The sequence below is a fragment of the Oncorhynchus clarkii genome, chromosome 21 (assembly GCF_045791955.1).
Source record: "Oncorhynchus clarkii lewisi isolate Uvic-CL-2024 chromosome 21, UVic_Ocla_1.0, whole genome shotgun sequence".
NCBI classification, from domain to species: Eukaryota; Metazoa; Chordata; class Actinopteri; order Salmoniformes; family Salmonidae; genus Oncorhynchus; species Oncorhynchus clarkii.
Genome location: NC_092167.1, coordinates 40,933,261 through 40,951,937, shown reverse-complemented (window position 1 = coordinate 40,951,937; position 18,677 = coordinate 40,933,261). Strand labels below are relative to the sequence as shown.

At 41.6% G+C, this 18,677-nt stretch overlaps 1 protein-coding gene across 1 annotated transcript in view; it reads left to right on the top strand.

Annotated features, from left to right (window-relative positions):
- Positions 1–2,056: 2,056 nt before the first annotated feature.
- LOC139379032 (serine/threonine-protein phosphatase PP1-beta catalytic subunit-like) overlaps positions 2,057–18,677 on the top strand; it is a 35,276-nt gene continuing 18,655 nt past the window's right edge. The window contains exon 1 of the mRNA XM_071121757.1: positions 2,057–2,211. Coding sequence (XP_070977858.1) covers positions 2,079–2,211 — 133 coding nt within the window. The 5' untranslated portion in view covers positions 2,057–2,078. The remainder of the gene's footprint in view (positions 2,212–18,677) is intronic.

Below are 18,677 nucleotides of genomic sequence, written 5' to 3'. Positions count from 1 at the left end.
CCATCTGGTTTGCGCTTAGTGGGACTATCATTTATTTTTCAACAGGACAATAACCCAACACACCTCCAGGCTGTGTAAGGGCTACTTGACCAAGATTCCATATGTGTTATTTCATAGTTTTGATGTCTTCACTATTATTCTACAATGTAAAAAAAGTAAACATAAATAAAAACCCTTGAATGTGTAGGTGTGTCCAAACTTTTGAATGGTACTGTATCTATTTTTTAAGGAACTCAGTCCGCCTTTCAACTCTCGAAAGGTGTAATAATAGAATGCACAAGGTGCCATGTTTAAATTGGGTGTGTATCACCAGTTTTCCTCTTGCCCTGTCAGTCATTGCATACCTTAGAGAGCTATTTATAACTTGTCAGAAATGTCCAGATCAACTAGCCTATGTCAGCTAACATTTTTAGCTAGGTTGTTTAGCCCATAGATTTTGTAGACATGGCAAAATGTATAGAATTGCAAGAACATTTTCTTTAAAACTGCAATATTGTTCTGCACCCCATAGCAAAATGTGTATAATTGCATTGCATAATTGCAATTTTTCTGGATTTTTGTTTTAGAAATAACAAAAATACTTGTTCTCCCCACTGTATATACTGAACAAAACGATCAATGCAACATGTAAAGTGTTTTTTTCTAAAATGTTGTGCTCAAATTTGTTTACATCCCTGTAAGTGAGCATTTCTCCTTTGCCAAGACAATCCATCCACCTGTCAGGTGTGGCATATCAAGAAGCTGAATAAACAGCAGGATCATTACACAGGTGCTGGGAACAATAAAAGGCCACTCTTAAATGTGCAGTTTTGGCACACAACACAATACCACAGATGTGTCAATTTTGAGAGAGCGTGCAATTGGCATGCTGACTGCACGAATGTCCACCAGAGCTGTTGCCAGAGAATTGAATGTTCATTTTTCTACCATAAGCCGTCTCCAACGTTTTTTTTTTTAATTTGGCAGTACGTCCAACCGGCCTCACAACCTCAGACCAGATGTAACCACGCCAGCGCAGGTCCTCCACATCCGGTTTCTTTACCTGCGGGATCATCTGAGACCAGCACCCAGACAGCTGATGAAACTGAGGGATATTCCTGTCTGTAATAAAGCCCCTTTGTGGGGGAAAAGTATTTTTTGATTGACTGGCGCTGGCCCCCCAGTGGCTGTGCCCCTGCCCAGTCTTGTGAAATCCATAGATCAGGGCCTGATGAATGTATTTCAATAGACTACGTCCTTATATGTACTGTAACTCAGTAAAATCGTTGAAATTGTTGCATGTTGCTTTTGTATTTTTGTTCAGTATATATAACACAGATTGGTAACCTATACGGTCTTGGATAGAGGTAAAGGATAAAGTCACCAGTGCCACAGTGTACACATTTATACTGGTGCACTATTCTGGCTTTTGGATCATGCAGTGCGCCATGTGGCCAGAGGGAGGCACCAAAAGTCACATTTGGAATCGACAGTTGACCCATCGCCCTCTCGAGTCTCCGAAATCTCTCGTGGACAGACTACATAAACATAATGGCACCGTTAATCGAGCATCTGACCAATTACGCGAGACTTTCAGTTCTCAACTCCAAGAGAATCAAGAATCCCATTGCAGGAGTAATAAAAACAAGCCAGTTTACAAGATTTCCAGTCATTTCAATCAATTAAATTCACCCATTTTGAAGTGATTTACAAATAGACTACTGAGATGTTTTATATGTGAGAAAGAAAATCCTAAAACATTATAAGCATTACACAATGAATTAAGAAATTGCAAACTGCAATTCCCCTTACTGAAATATGGCCATGGCTAATCATCATTATGCATAGGCCTTTATTGTATTTCATTCAATAGGTTATTTGGCTATTTCTGCATACTTGTTATTGATCTATAACACACAGACACTAGCATACACCTATTATGATTAGTGCTACATGTTCTTAGCTGTGTTATTACCATTGAACCTGTGGCATTATAGGCCTACAGTATAGGTCTACAGTGTTTTCCCAGTACAAAACTCCTTCGGGCAGAGAGACCCGGGAACGTGCATTCCGCTGGCTGTGAGTCGGCGGCGGTGTTTATGCGGTGCCTGCCAGGGACTGTGGCAGCAGTAAGCAGTGGAGAGAGAGAGTGCTGTTTGAGAGCACCACCCACTACAGAAATGGCGGAGGGGGAATTGGACGTTGACTCGCTGATCGCCCGATTATTAGAGGGTGAGTGTATCATAGCTTTTATATTTTTAAAATCACATTTCAAATCAGGGGACTGGCCATTGCGTTGCGGTTTAAAACACTGTCCTTGCTGTGGAGGCCCTGGTTCGAGGAAAGGGGAGACCGGGGTGTAAAATCGCTAGCCAAACAGTTGCTAAAACGAGTGTTTCTATTGGACAAATTCAGGAAGGTCCTTCCCCGTTTCGTTCCGTTTGATTTCGTTTAAGAAACGTTTTGCAACAGAATAGGCGTAATGAATACGCCCCCGGAGTTTAAGCGTATAGGTTTAGCCGTAGTGAAAGGATACTTCAACATTTTGGAAATGAAAACCTTTATCTACTTCCCCAGAGTTAGGTGAACTCGTGGATACCATTGTTATGTCTCTGCATGAAGTTTGAAAAAACATTGCTGTTAGCACAATTGTCTCTGTTTGCGGTTTAAAGGAAGTTACTAACTAGAGTTATCGCAATGACTTGAAGTCTAAGGTAACTCATATAAAATGTATTTGTCACGTGCTTTATAAACAACAGGTGTAGACTAACAGTGAAATGCAGTGCCAGCTCTAGCCGTTTGGGGACCCTAAGCAAGTTTTGGTTGGAGGGCCCCCCACCTCACTGCAAAACAGGTCGGTATTCGGCCACGATTACTTCAAGTTCAGATAGCTCGCTAGACTAACTACCAATCAAAAAATGGTTAGCTGACATAGCTAATTGATTGTCTGTCAGCAAAAAAAAGGGGGGGGGGGGGGGGTTGTGTTGCTAATACCCTGGTGAAATGCTTACTTACAGGCCCAACTATGCAGAGATTATTATTATTTTTAAATAGTAGAAAAATATAGAACAAATATAACACTAGGAATAAATATATAAATAATAACACAAGGAATAAATACAAAATGAATAACGATATTCATGGGGTACCAGTACCAAGTCGACGTGAAGGGGTATGAGGTTGTTGAGGTACATACAGTATGTACATATAATGTAGGTAGAGATAAAGTGACTATGCAACGGGATAGATAATAAACAGTAACAGCAGCGTATGTGATGAGTCAAAAGAGATTAGTGCAAAAAGGGTCAATGCGGATATTCCTGGTAGATATTGGTTAACTATTTAACTACCTACACCGAATAAAAATATAAGGAATGTCCACCAGAGCTGTTGCCAGATCATTTAATGTTAATCTCTCTACCATAAGCCGCCTTCAAAGTCGTTTTAGAGAGTTTGGCAGTACGTCCAACTGGCCTCACAACTGCAGACCACATGTATGGCGTTGTGTGGGTGAGTGGTTTGTGAACAGAGTGCCCCATGGTGGTGGTGGAGTTATGGTATGAGCAGGCATAAGCTACCGACAAAGAACGCAATTGCAATTTATCGATGACAATTTGAATGCACAAAAATATAGTGAAGAGATCCTGAGGCCCATTTCTTTTTTTTAAAGGTATCCGTGACCAACATGTACATGTCTGTATTCTCAGTCATTTTAAATCCATAGATTAGGACCTAATTAGTTTTACTTAAATTGACTGATTTCCTCCAAATGAACTCAGTAAAATCAATGAAATTGTTGCATTTGTATTTTTGTTCAGTATATTTAGCCGTCTTAATACTTTGGGTAGAAGCTGTTCAGGGTCTTGTTGGTTCCAGACTTCGTGCATTGGTACCGCTTGCTGTGCGTGCTAGCCAATACCATAGTCTTCCAGTAATTGTGCTAACGCTAGCTAGCATTGGCTCGCGAAACTAACTTCCTTCATACTGGATGCAGAGACATAAACATTGTATCCATGAGTTCATCTAACTCTGGGGAAGTAGAGAAAGGGCTTCAATGCCAAAATGCCCAAATCCCGAAGTCTACCAATCCCCTATTTCTGCTATATTGACACTCGGTGCTGCTAAAATAACGTCATTTGAAACTGTTACAATCTGACAAAATATGAGTTTTGTTGCTTAAATGTTTACAAAGTGGCAAAACTCTAAAGTGTTGGTTTGGAATTATACTGTTATTGGTAGGCTGAATGAAAGGATGTAGGCCTAGGCTATTTTAGGAAAAACTGAGTATTGGGTCAATTTCCTCTCTAGGCTATTTACGGATAATTAGAGGTGGAACCACAATCAATCGATCTAGATATCGATTTGTTTTGATGTGCAGAAATGTGAACAAGTCTAACCTACATAATTAGGTAAGTTAGTATTTTTCTTAAGTAGCCTGTCTACTATGCGTAAAGCATAACATAAAAGCATACACTTCATTGAATATTTATGATAATATAATGAGATACTCCTACAGTTTATTGTAACTAGATGGATGTAGAGTGAAGACAATTGTTGGACTTTCCAACTTGATTAACCAATTCATCTGTTGCGAAGAACCCTTCAACAAATGCTTGCCTTTATCACCATATAGGCAAATGCTAATACTGCACTGCACTTACTGAGTCAGTTGCCTATTGGCATTATGTCACTTAGGCTGCGTTTACAGAGGCAGCCTAATTCTGATCTTTTCCCACTAATTGGTGTTATGACAAATCCGATAAGCTCTTTTGGCGAGAATTGGGCAAACTTTCAGAATTGGGATGCTTGTGTAAAGGCAGCCTTAGAGGACACTCGCACACACACGACCGTTCAAAAGTTTGGGGTCACTTAGAAATGTAAAAAAAAAAATGTTGTCCCTTTTAAAGTAACATCAAATTGATCAGAAATACAGTGTAGACATTGTTCATGTTGTAAATTACTATTGTAGCTGGAAAAGGCTGATTTTTAATGGAATATCTACATAGGCGTACAGAGGCCCATTATCAGCAACCATCACTCCTGTGTTCCAATGGCACGTTGTGTTAGCTAATCCAAGTTTATAATTTTAAAAGACTAATTGATCATTAGAAAACCCTTTTGCAATTATGTTAGCACAGCTGAAAACTGTTCTGATTAAAGAAGCAATAAAACTGGCCTTCTTTAGACTAGTTGAGGATGAAAGCTATTCCATGCAAGAAATTGCCGTGAAACTGAAGATCTCGTACAACGCTGTGTACTACTCCCTTCACAGAACAGTGCAAACTGGCTCTAACCAGAATAGAAAGATGAGTGGGAGGCCCCGGTGCACTACTGAGCAAGAGGACAAGTACATTAGAGTGTCTAGTTTGAGAAACAGACACCTCACAAGACCTTAACTGGCAGCTTCATTAAATAGTACCCGCAAAACATCAGTCTCAACGTCAACAGTGAAGAGTCAACTCCGGTATGCTTGCCTTCTAGGTAGAGTTGCAAAGAAAAAGCCATATTTCTGTCTAGTTTCTGTGGGTTTTTTGTCCATCTTAATCTTTTCTTTTAATTGGCCAGTCCTGGGAAATTTTCTTCACACTTACAACCTCATGCTAATCGGTGGATGGGAAACCAATCCCAAATGAGTTTTAATAAGCTTCTTGATATGCCACACCTGTCAGGTGGATGGATTATCTTGGCAAAGGATACATGCTCAGTTTTATTTCAGCACTTTACAGCGTTTTCTATTTAGTGTAGTAATCATAAGGAATTCAAGGAGTTCTCTGCTCCTCTTCTAGTATGGCAATTATGTTGTACCAGCCACAGAGACATGTACAGGCGGCTCTGTTCACAAGTAGGCACTTTCACGCTGTAAGGTACATTGTAAGTGCACTGAGTTTAGGTCTCAGCCATTTGGAAAGTGCCTGTTTGTTCTGAAGTAGGCTACATTTAGAATTTTGTCAGTTTTCTCCTAGTTTAAGACGGTGTACTTGGCCAAAAAAAAATCTGTTATTCTGAGATATTGTATTATTAATGCAACATAGAACTACGAGTGTAAAGGGTTATGTGCTCCTGATCCTGTAGGTAACCTATTGTTGTGCCCACACAGCCAGTTATGAGTAGTTAGCTGGGCATGATGTCTCACGGAAGCACACGGGTTTTCCAGATAGGTGAGGCTACAGTATGTGCTCTTAGGCAGGAAAGTCAAACTCAAAGACATTGTTCTTCCTGTGTGTTCTGTAAATGGACCGAAGTAGTGATGGACAAACGTTGAATATACACACACCAGCAGACACGCATACGATGAAACCGGCAGACCCCATGTTATGAATGTGCCAATATAATCATCTCTGGCTTGGTTTGGAGTTGAGACCCACAGTGAGAGTGTGAAACAGTAGTGGAGAAGATGGATATTTGCCGAGCCAATTGTGCCTGAGACTGACCCTGAGGTAATCTGAGACCTCCACAGCACTGAGGAAACGGGGAAATTGGTCGGATCTGGTCCTGTGTGTGTGTGTGTGTGTGTGTTAGCAGGAAGAATGTTATGGGGCTGCTGCTGGCCCACTTTCTCTGCTGAACAGTCAAGCCTTAGTTAGGGGTGCAGTCAGAAAGTCAGGCCATTGATAGAACCCCTTTCATCTCACACACAAACACGCACACACCAGCTCTAGTTGGTCTATTCATTGTTATACGCTAGCTGCTCTCACGTCTCAATCATATGCCAAAATATAATCAATCTATTTGTCACATGCTTCCATAAACAACAGGTGTACACTGTCAGTGAAATACTTACTTACTGGTCCTTTTCCAACAATGTAGAGTTAAAGATGAACAAAAAATTGAAATAGTAGCACAAGGAATAAATACACGCTGAAAAAACGAGTACAAATGGCTATTTACAGGGAGTACCAGTACTGAGCCGATGTGCTGACTACGAGGAAATTGAGGAATATATGTACATTGTAATGTGTGCGCTGGGAATCGGGAGTGAATACATTTAATGAATGAACAAAACATAATGCAAAACAAGAAACACGAACAACGCACAGACATGAAAATGAAACAGAAACGCCTGGGGAAAGAACCAAAGGGAGTGACATATATAAGGCAAGTAATCAAGGAGGTTATGGAATCCAGGTGAGTGTCATTATGCGCTGATGCGCGTAACGCTGGTGACAGGTGTGCGACATAACAAGCAGCCTGGTGACCTAGAGGCCAGAGAGGGAGCACACATCACAGTACCCCCTCCCCGACGCGCGACCCCAGCCGCAGGATGCTGACCAAAATGACGATCCCGGGAATCAGGAGCGGACCGGTCACATCTGCTGAAGCGCGGGAACCTGTCGATCCGGCTAAGGAGCGGGAGCATGGCGACCTAGAGCGCCAGAGAGAGAGCATACGTGACAGTACCCCCTCCCCGGCACGTGGCTCCAGCCGCAGGACGCCAACCAAAGGGACGATCCCGGGGATCAGGAGCGGACCGGTTGCCTCCGCTGAGGCGCAGAAACCTGAGGAACCGGCTGAAGCATGAGAGCCCGATGATCCGGCCGAGTCACAGGAACCTGTACACCCAGCTGAGGCATGGGAGCCCATCGAGCCAGCCGAGGCATGGAAGTCCGACAAACCGGCTGAGGCCTCCCAGGTAGCTCAGACACCCGGACCCGACATCACCTCCAACACAAAAATAAATAAATGACTCCCCGATGCTTCCCTTAGGTGAGGTGTTATTCTGTAACGTGTGCTCTGGGAGTCAGGAAGCAAGTTCAGGGAGTGAATACGTTTAATGAACGAAACATAATACAAACAAGAAACACGAACAACGCACAGACATGAAACAGAAACAATAACGCCTGGGGATGGAGGTGTGCGCCATAACGAGCAGCCTGGTGACCTAGAGGTCAGAGAGGGAGCCCACGTGACATGCATATAGGTAGGGCTGACTAGACAATCGGCTGTAGATACAGTGCCTTCAGAATACCCCTTGACTTATTCCAAATGTTGTTGTTACTACCTGAATTCAAATAGATTAAAACATTTGTATCACCCATCAACAGGCAATACCCCATAATGACAAAATGAAAACATGTTTTTAGACATTTATTGAAAATGAAATAGAGATATCTAATTTACATACAGTACCAGTCAAAAGTTTGGACACACCTACTTATTCAAGTTTTTTTTATTTAAAAAAAACAATTTTCTACATTGAAATAACACATGGACACATGTAGTTAGTTACCAAAGAAGTGTTAAACAAATTATTTTAGATTCTATATTTTAGATTCCCACATATGCTGAGCATTTGTTGGCTGCTTTTCCTTCACTCTGCGGACCAACTCATTCCTAACCATCTCAATTGAGTTGAGGTTGGGTGATTGTCGAGGTCAGGTCATCTGATGCAGCACCATCACTCTCCTTCTTGGTCAAATAGCCCGTACACAGGCTGAAGGCCTGTTGGGTCATTGTCCTGTTGAAAAACAAGTGATAGCCCCACTAAGCGCAAACCAGATGGGATGGCGTATCACTGCAGAATTGAATTCTAAATAAATCACTGACCGTGTCTCCAGCAAAGCACCATTACACCTCCTCCTCCTGCTTCACGGTGGGAACCACACATGCTGAGAACATCCGTTCACCTACTCTGCGTCTCACAAAGACACGGCAGTTGGAACCAAAAATCTCAAATGTGGGACTCATCAGACCAAAAGACAGATTTCTACCAGTCTAATCACCATTGCTTATGTTTCTTGGCCCAAGCAAGTCTCTTCTTATTGGTGTCCTTTAGTAGTGGTTTCTTTGCAGCAATTTGACCATGAAGGCCTGATTCATGCAGTCTCCTCTGAACAGTTTATGTTGAGATGTCTGTTACTTGAACTCTGAGAAGCATTTATTTGAGCTGCAATATGAGATGCAGTTAACTCTAATTAAACGTATCCTCTGCAGCGGAGATAACTCTGGGTCTTCCTTCCCAGTGGCGGTCCTCATGAAAGCCAGTTTCATCATAGCGCTTGATGGTTTTTGCGACTGCACTTGGAAGAAAGTTCTTGAAATTTTCTGGATTTACTGACCTTCATGTCTTAAAGTAATGATGGACTGTCGTTTCTCTTTGCTTATTTGAGCTGTTCTTGACATACAGTTGAAGTCGGAAGTTTACATACACTTAGGTTGGAGTCATTAAAACTCGTTTTTCAACCACTACACACATTTCTTGTTAACAAACTATAGTTTTGGCAAGTCGGTTAGGACAGCTAGTTTGTGCATGACACAAGTACATTTACTGACAGATTATTTCACTTATAATTCACTGTATCACAATTCCAGTGGGTCAGAAGTTTACATACACTAGGTTGACTGTGCCTTTAAGCCTTTAAATAGCTTGGAAATTCCAGAAAACTATGTCACGGCTTCTGATAGGCAAATTGACATCATTTGAGTCAATTGGAGGTCTATCTATGGATGTATTTCAAGGCCTACCTTCAAACTCAGTGCCTATTTTCTTGACATCATGGGAAAATCAAAAGAAATCATCCAAGACCTCAGAAAAACAATTGTAGCCCTCCCTCTGGTTCATCATTGGGAGCAATTTCCAAATGCCTGAAGGTACCACGTTCATCTGTACAAACGATAGTACGCAAGTATAAACACCACGGGACCACGCAGGTGTCATACCGCTCAGGAAGGTGACGCGTTCTGTCTCCTAGAGATGAACATACTTTGGTGCGAAAAGTGCACATCAATCCCAGAACAACAGCAAAAACCTTGTGAAGATGCTGGAGGAAACGGGTACAAAAGTATCTATATCCACAGTAAAATGAGTCCTATATTGACATAACCTGAAAGGCCGCTCAACAAAACTGCCATAAAAAAGACAGACTACGGTTTGCAACTGCACATGAGGACAAAGATTGTACTTTTTGGAGAAATGTCCTCTGGTCTGATGAAACAAAAATAGCACTGTTTGGCCATAATGACCATCGTTATGCTTGGAGGAAAAAGGGGGAGGCTTGCAAGCCGACATACACCATCCCAACCTTGAAGCATGGGGGTAGCAGCATCATGTTGTGGGGGTGCTTTGCTGCAGGAGGGACTGGTGCACTTCACAAAATAGATGGCATCATGAGAAAGGAAAATGATGTGGATATATTGAAGCAACATCTCAAGACTTCAGTCAGGAAGTTAAAGCTCGGTCTTAATTGGGTCTCCCAAGTGGACAATGACCCCAAGCATACTTCCAAAGTCGTGGTAAAATGGCTTAAGGACAACAAAGTCAAGGTATTGGAGTGGCCATCACAAAGCCCTGACCTCAATCCTATAGAAAATGTGTGGGCAGAACTGAAAAAGCATGTGCGAACAAGGAGGCCTAGAAACCTGACTCAGTTACACCAGCTCTGTCAGGAGGAATAGGCCAAAATTCACCCAACTTATTGTGGGAAGCTTGTGGAAGGCTACCCGAAACGTTTGACCCAAGTTAAACAATTTAAAGGCAATGCTACCAAATACTAATTGAGTGTATGTAAACTTCTGACCCACTTGGAATGTGATGAAATAAATAAAAGCTGAAATAAACAATTCTCTCCACTATTATTCTGACATTTCACATTCTTAAAATAAAGTGGTGATCCTAACTGATCTAAGACAGGAAATGTTTACTAGGATTAAATGTCAGGAATTGTGAAAAACCGAGTTTAAATGTATTTGGCTCAGGTGTATGTAAACTTCCGACTTCAACTGTAATATGGACTTGGTCTTTTACCAAACAGGGCTCTCTTCTGTATACCAACCTTACCTTGTCACAACACAACTGATTGGCTCAAACGCATTAAGAAGGAAAGAAATTCCACAAATTAACTTTTAACAATGCACACCTGTTAATTGAAATGCATTCCAGGTGACTACCTCATGAAGCTGGTTGAGAGAATTCCAAGAGTGTGCAAAGCTGTCATCAAGGTGGCTACTTTGAAGAATCTCAAATATAAAATATATTTTGATTTGTTTAGCACTTTTTTTTGTTACTACATGATTCCATGTGTGTTATTTCATAGTTTTGATGTCTTCACTATTATTCTACACTGTAGAAAATAAAGAAAAACCCTTGAATGAGTAGGTGTGTCCAAACCTTTGACTGGTGCTGTACGTATTCACACTCCTGAGTCAATACTTTGTAAAAGCACCTTTGGCAGAGATTACAGCTGTAAGTCTGTGTAAATCTCAAAAGTGTTTTTCCACACCTGGATAGTGCAACATAACATATTAGTATTTTTTAAATTCTTCAAGCTTTTTCAAATAGGTTATTAATCATTGCTGAACAACCATTTTCAGGTCTTGCCATAGATTTTCAAGTAGATTTAAGTCAAAACTATAACTCAGCCACTCAGGAACATTCACTGTCTTCTTGGTAAGCAACTCCAGTGTAAAATTGGCTTTGTGTTTTAGGTTATTGTCCTGTTGAAAGGTGAATATTCATGTCCTAGTGTCTGGTGGAAAGCACATTTAACCAGGTTTTTCTCTTGGAGCCTGTTCTTAGCTCCATTCCATGTATTTTGTATCCCGAAAAACTCCCCAGTCCTTACCGATTTACAGGCATACCCATAACATGATGCAACCACCCCTATGCTTGAAAATGTGGGGAGTGGTGCTCAGTAATTTGTTGCATTGGATTTGCCACAAACACAATCCTTTATTTTCATGACACATTTTTTGTAGTATTACTTTAGTGCCTTGTTGCAAACAGGATGCATGTTTTGGAATACAGGCTTCCTTCTTTTCACTCTGTCATTTAGGTTAATATTGTAGAGTAACTACAATGTTGTTGATCCTTCCTCAGTTTTCTCCTTTCACAGCTATTAAACTCTGTAACTGTTTTAAAGTCACCATTGGCCTCATGGTGAAATCCCTGAGCGGTTTCTTTCCTCTCTGGCAACTGAGGAAGAACACCTGTATCTTTGTAGTGACTGGGTGAATTGAAACATCATCCAAAGTGTAATTAATAACTTCACCATGCTCAAAGCGATATTCAATGTCTGCTTTTTTTAAATTTTACCCATCCACCAATAGGTGCCTTTCTTTTTTCGAGGCATTGGAAAACCTCCCTGGTCTTTGTGGTTGAATCGGTGTTTGAAACATACTGCTCAACTGAGGGACCTTACAAAACTGAATTTGTGGGGTACAGAGATGAGTTAGTCATTAAAAATCCTGTTAAACACTATTATTGCAACTTTTTATGTGACTTAAGCACATTTTTACTCCTGAATGTATTTAGGATTGCCATAACAAAGGGCTTGAATACCTATTGACTCAACATTGTGTGTAGACCAGTGACTCGCCTCTCCTTTTCCTTTAGTCCACGATCAGCTCCTTTGTCTTGCTGATGTTGAGGGAGAGGCTGTTGTCCTGGCACCACACTGCCAGGTCTCTGAACTCCTCCCTATAGGCTGCCACATCGTTGTTGATCATCAGTCCAACCACCGTTGTGTCGTCAGCGCACTTGATGATGGTGTTGGAGTCATGCATGACCACGCAGTGTTAGGTGAACAGGGAGTACAGGAGCGAACTAAGCACACACCCCGGAGGGGCCCCCTTGTTGATGGTCAATGTGGCAGATGTGTTGTTGCCTACCCTTTCAAAGTATTTCATAGCTATAGATGCGAGTGCTACAGGGTGATAGTCATTTAGGCAGGTTACCTTGCCTTTCTTGGGCACGGGGACAATGGTGGTCTGCTTGAAAGAAGTTGGTATTACAGGACTGGACAGTGAAGACACTTGCCAGCTGGTTAGCGCATGCTCTGAGTACACGTCCTGGTATTCCATCTGCGAATGTTAACCTGTAACCTTTTTAATGCAGTGGGCTAAATCAGGGTCACACAGAGTGTTTCTTGGTAGTGTGAAACAAATCTGCATTGAAACAAAAGTATACACCTCACACACATGGTTATGGGCTTGAAAAAATAAGAAACTTGTACCATGTCAGATATAGAGTTGAAATGTATTCAGTTTTCAGTTTGCATCCCAATATTACACGTTATATACGTCACAGAGGACTGAAATATAACAAAACCGTTTGACTAGAAACACCGGATTTTCGGAGTGTTTTTGAACTAATGTTTAATAACTTCTTTGGGACTGGGGGGCAGTATTGAGTAGCTTGGATAAAAAGGCGACCAGAGTAAACTGCCTACTACTCAGGCCCAAAAGCTAGAATATGCATATAATTAGTCGATTTGGATAGAAAACACTCCGAAGTTTCTAAATCTGTGTGAATGATGTCTGTGAGTATAACAGAACTCATATGGCAGGCAAAAACCTGAGAAAATATCCAACCAGGAAGTGGGAAATATGAGGTTTGTAGTTTTTCAACTCTTTGCCTATCGAATATACAGTGTCTATGGGGTCATATTGCACTTCCTAGGGCTTCCACTAGATGTCAACAGTCTTTAGAACCTTGTTTGAGGTTTCTACTGTGAAGGAGGGGAGAATGAGAGCTGTTTCAACCAGAGGTCTGGCAGAGTGCCATGAGCTGATCACGCGTGCCCCCGTGGAAGTTAGCTGCGTTCCATTGCATTTCTAAAGACAAAGGAATTCTCCAGTTGGAACACTATTGAAGATTTATGATAAAAACATCCTAAAGATTGATTCTATACATCGTTTGACATGTTTCTACAAACTGTAATATAACTTTTTTGACATTTTGTCTCAACAAGTGATCACACATTATGCATTTGGATTACTGGGCTAAACACGCAAACAAAAATGAGGTATTTGGACATAAATGATGGAGTTTATCGAACATAACAAACATTTATTGTGGAACTTGGATTCCTGGGAGTACATTCCGATCAAGATCATCAAAGGTAAGTGACTATTTATAATGCTATTTCTGACTTTTCTGACACCCCTCCTCCTTTGGAAAATGGCTGGATGTTTTTTCTGTGACTAGCGCTGATCTAACATAATAGGTAGGTAGATTGGGTGGGCTATTTACAGATGGAATATGTACAGCTGCAGCGATCGGCTAAAGGCTAGCAAAACTGGTCGTCTAGTGCTTTGGGGACAGAGAATAAAAGGAGCAGATGGACGTGGTAGAATAGATTCAGGGAATAATGGGCAGACGGGTATGGTGGGGTGCGGGTACAGTGGAGGCACTGAGTGATGATAAGAGATGTTGCATCTCTGGACACGCTGGTTATACTGGGTGAGGTCACCGCATGTGTGGGAGGTGGGACAAAGGAGGTATCTGAGGGATGTACAGTGGGACTAGGGGCTCCGCAGTAAACTAAAACAATAAATCCTAAACAACAGTATACAAGGCATATTGACATTTGAAGACATAAAGCGAGGCATAAAGCAATTACAGGTGTTGATAGGGAGAACTAGCTTAGACAACAACGGGCAAGACAACAGCTTATCAGCTAAGACAACAACAACAGGTAAAATGTTGATGAATGGGCAGAGAGGGTCGGTTAACTAAACACAGGGCTGAGTTCGAGGCTTGGGCCAACAGATAAACAAAGGTAAACAAAGTGGAGTACTGTGATAATTGAACAGTCCAGCAGGCATCAGCTATGTAGTCAAGTGATCATAGGGTCCAGTGTACAGCAATAGATGGAACAGGGAAGCCGCGTGACACAGCGTTTTAAAGTTAGCAGGCCGGGGTAGGTAGAAGCGTCTGCTCCGACATCCGGCAAAGGCCGGTTGAAGGCACAGCTGATGGAATTACGTCTGCGGACCAGTCGTGGTGGTACGGCTGGGCGCCGGGTCGATGAAGGGACCCGGGCCAGATGGCGAAAGAGGTGTTGTGGTAATTTTGTTTGCTAGCCGGGAGATGCGCCTGGCTCAGGGCTAGCTTCGGGGCTGGGTCACTCAGTGGCAGCTAGCTAGCTGTGATGATCAATGGTCCAGGATTTACGGCAGGAATCTGCCGTTGTAGTGGAGAAAAACAGTCCGAGGCTGGCAGGTATTATCCAGGCTAAAAAACAGCTGGTGCCTGAGCAGAGGGTAAAGGCCACTAGCAGTGGCTAACAATGACTAAATAGCTAGTAGCTAATTAGCTGGCTAGCTTCTGATGAAAGATTTGGCTATAAAGTCTAAAAAAATAGCGGATCCGTGTCACATTGAGTGAGGCGGGTTACCGGACAGTATATTTAATTTCAAAATGGAGAAAGAGATTGAAAAATAAATTGGAATATATACGAAAAATACAAAAAGTAAAGGAGAGGACGACAAACCACGTCTGCACTGCACTGGGGGGGGGGGATAAATGGCTTCTGGTTGGGGTATGTACTTAAGGTCAATGTGGGGGACGACATTGTCAATGCACTTATTAATGAAGCCGGTATAAACCAGTATATACAAATGTATAGAATTTATCACACGAGACAAAATTCACAAATTCTACAGCAAGTGTAAAACTAACAATGACTCAATAATCCATGCCTTCTAGGAATGCTATAAAGTCCAAAGTTATGGGCGGAGTTAGAAAGTTGGCTGTCAGAAGTATTACAATGTAAATGTACTTTTAATCCATCTGTCTGCATATTTCAAGACATGGCTTATGAGGGTGCAGTGAGATGAGATACCCGATGGGTTGGGCGATACTTTTCTCGTCAATCATCTTGAAAATACATAAAACTTTAAATCAACCAATCCTCCATCGAATGGAAAGGTCAAATTATTTTATTATCTAAATGTTATAAGTGCGTTGGTGACGTAGACAAACAAAATGGTGCAGGCGATGGAGATAGGTGGGTCTGGGCTGGGGTGACGTTGTGGATGTTTGTGTTGTGTCTGTATGTTGTCATTTGTATGTTTTGTATTGTTCAAAAAATATATAATAAAATACAATCTTACAAAAAACATTTATGGAGCCGGTGACTGATGTCGTAATCTCCTCAATGTTAACGGATGAATCCCCGAACATATTCCAGTATGTGGTAGCGAACCAGTCCTGTAGTTTAGCATCCACTTCATCTTACCACTTCTGTATTGAACGCATCACTGGTACTTCCTGTTTGAGTTTGCTTGTTAGCAGGAAGCAGAAGGATGGAGTGATGGTCTGATTTGCCAAAGGGAGGGCGAGGGAGGGCCTCAAGTTGCACAGGTGACATGCTGGTAAAAATGAGGTAAAACGGATTTCAGTTTCCCCGCATTAAAATCACCGTACACAAGAAAACAAATATTAACACTCCTCCCTGGGTCATAGGCTATGAATTCAACACCTGTACAACAGGGTCATTTTCAGCCCGCACCAAACGGGGAAAAAAACTTTTGAAACTGAAGAAGTACTACTTGAACTTTACCAATAGGAAAATCTGTTTTAATTTTCTGGGTTCTCAATGTTTTCCCTTTTTTTGCCTAATGAACACGTCCCAGGGTTGGAGGTTCCTGGTTACCCCCTCAAATGGTGGTCTCACCTCCTTAACGGTGAGCCTTTGTGCCACTCATCTCCCCCACCCCCCTACTGATCCCTCATTAAATGTCAACAGATGCAGCTGTCTCCCTCTGAGTAATTACCCACATGCCCCTATGGTGGCGTACACACACACACACACACACACACATATACACACACACATGGAAGCAGCATACTGTATACTTGTGGTTATTGTCTCTCATGGTTCACTATAACTCACTATTGATCTATTTCTCCTTTGTCTTTCATTCACATGCATGCGCACCTCACTCACTCACACATGCGCGCACACGCACACACACACACACAGGGCCAGCTCCACGAATAAGCAACTGGAAAATAAATAAATGAACAGAATCAAAACCAAGAACGAAAGTGATCTATACTGTTCTGGAACAGAAAAATTATTTTAACAGCATGGGAACTGGTTAATAGCGTTCTTTCCCATTCCGTGCATTTTTTTCCAGATTCGCTCTCTACAAAATTCTTGCAACCAATAGAATGGTATATACATGGGGGATACAACCTTCCCAGCTCCGCAGATTTTGCTGCGAAGAGACAGCGTCATTAGATCCTTTATTTTGGTACTGTCCATATATAGCTTGTTTTTGGTCACAGGTCCAAGAATGGCTGAAGAATTGCAACATTTACCTGGATCTAACATTGCAGATAGCAATACAAGGTGATTTGAAAAGTCACAGTCAATCAATCAATAATATAGTACAAAAATGTTTACCTTTAATTTACAATCTGTAGAAACTATGAGAATCGAAAGGTTCAGAACTTTTGTGAACCATCACTGCACAGTTGAAAAATATATGAAATCCAATATGGATGGTTTTAAGAGATAGATGGGAGGGGTTGAATGTAGCTGAAGGGTGGGACCAATAACAAGAAGAAAACAAATAGAAATCCAATATGGATGGTGTTGAGAAATAGATGGGAAAGGTTGAGGGTAAAGGAAGTACAGGACTAAAAACAAACAAAATATAACTATTGTAAAATAGATTGTGTCTGTAAAATGTATATAGTATCTATAGGCTGGAAGTAGAAGACCAAGTGGTGTTCATTAGTTTACTCCAATTAGTGGAGGGGTAATAGGGTTAGTGGAAAAAAATAAAGGAAAATATATTTTTAAACGATTTTGGACACACCTACTCACTCCAGGGTTTTTGTTAATTTGTACTTTTTTCTACAGTGTAGAATAATAGGGAAGACATCACAACTATGAAATAACACATATGGAATCATGTAGTAACCAAAAAAGTGTTAAACAAATCAAAATATATTTGAGATTCTTCAAAGTAGCCACCCTTTGCCTTGATGACAGCTTTGCACACTATTGGCGTTCTCTCAACCAGCTCCATGAGGTAGTCACCTGGAATGCATTTCAATTACCCGGTGTGCCTTGTTAATTTGTGAAATTTCTTTCCTTAATGCATTTGAGCCAATCAGTTGTGTTGTGACGAGTTGGTTTGGTATACATAAGATAGCACTATTTGGTAAAAGACCGTGTCCATATTATGTCAAGAACGGCTCAAATAAGCAAAGAGAAACGACAGTCCATTATTACGTTAAGACATGAAGGTCAGTCAATCCGGAACATTTGAAGAACTTTGAAAGTTTCTTCAAGTGCAGTCGTAAAAACCATCAAGCGCTATGATGAAACTGGCTCTCACAGGAAAGGATGACCCAGAGTTACCTCTGCTGCAGAGGATAAGTTAATTAGAGTTACCAGCCTCAAATTGCAGCCCAAATAAATTCTTCACAAAGTTCAAGTAACAGACACATCTCAACATCAACTGTTCAGAGGAGACTGTGTGAATCAGGCCTTCATGGTTGAATTGCTGCAAATAAACCACTACTAAAGGACACCAATAATAAGAAGAGACTTGCTTGGGCCAAGAAACACAAGCAATGGACATTAGACCGGTGGAAATCTGTCCTTTGGTCTGATGAGTCTTTGTGAGACGCAGAGTAGGTGAACGGATGATCTGTGTGGTTCCCACCGTGAAGCATGGAGGTGGTGGTGTGGGGGTGCTTTGCTGGTGACACTGTCAGTGATTTATTTAGGATTCAAGGCACACTTAACCAGCATGGCTACCACAGAATTCTGCAGCGATAGGCCATCCCATTTGGTTTGCTCTTAGTGGGACTATCATTTGTTTTTCAACAGGACAATGATCCATCACACCTCCCGGCTGTGTAAGGGCTATTTGACCAAGAAGGAGAGTGATTGAGTGCTGCCTCAGATGACCTGGCCTCCACAATCACCCAACCTCAACCCAATTGAGATGGTTTGGGA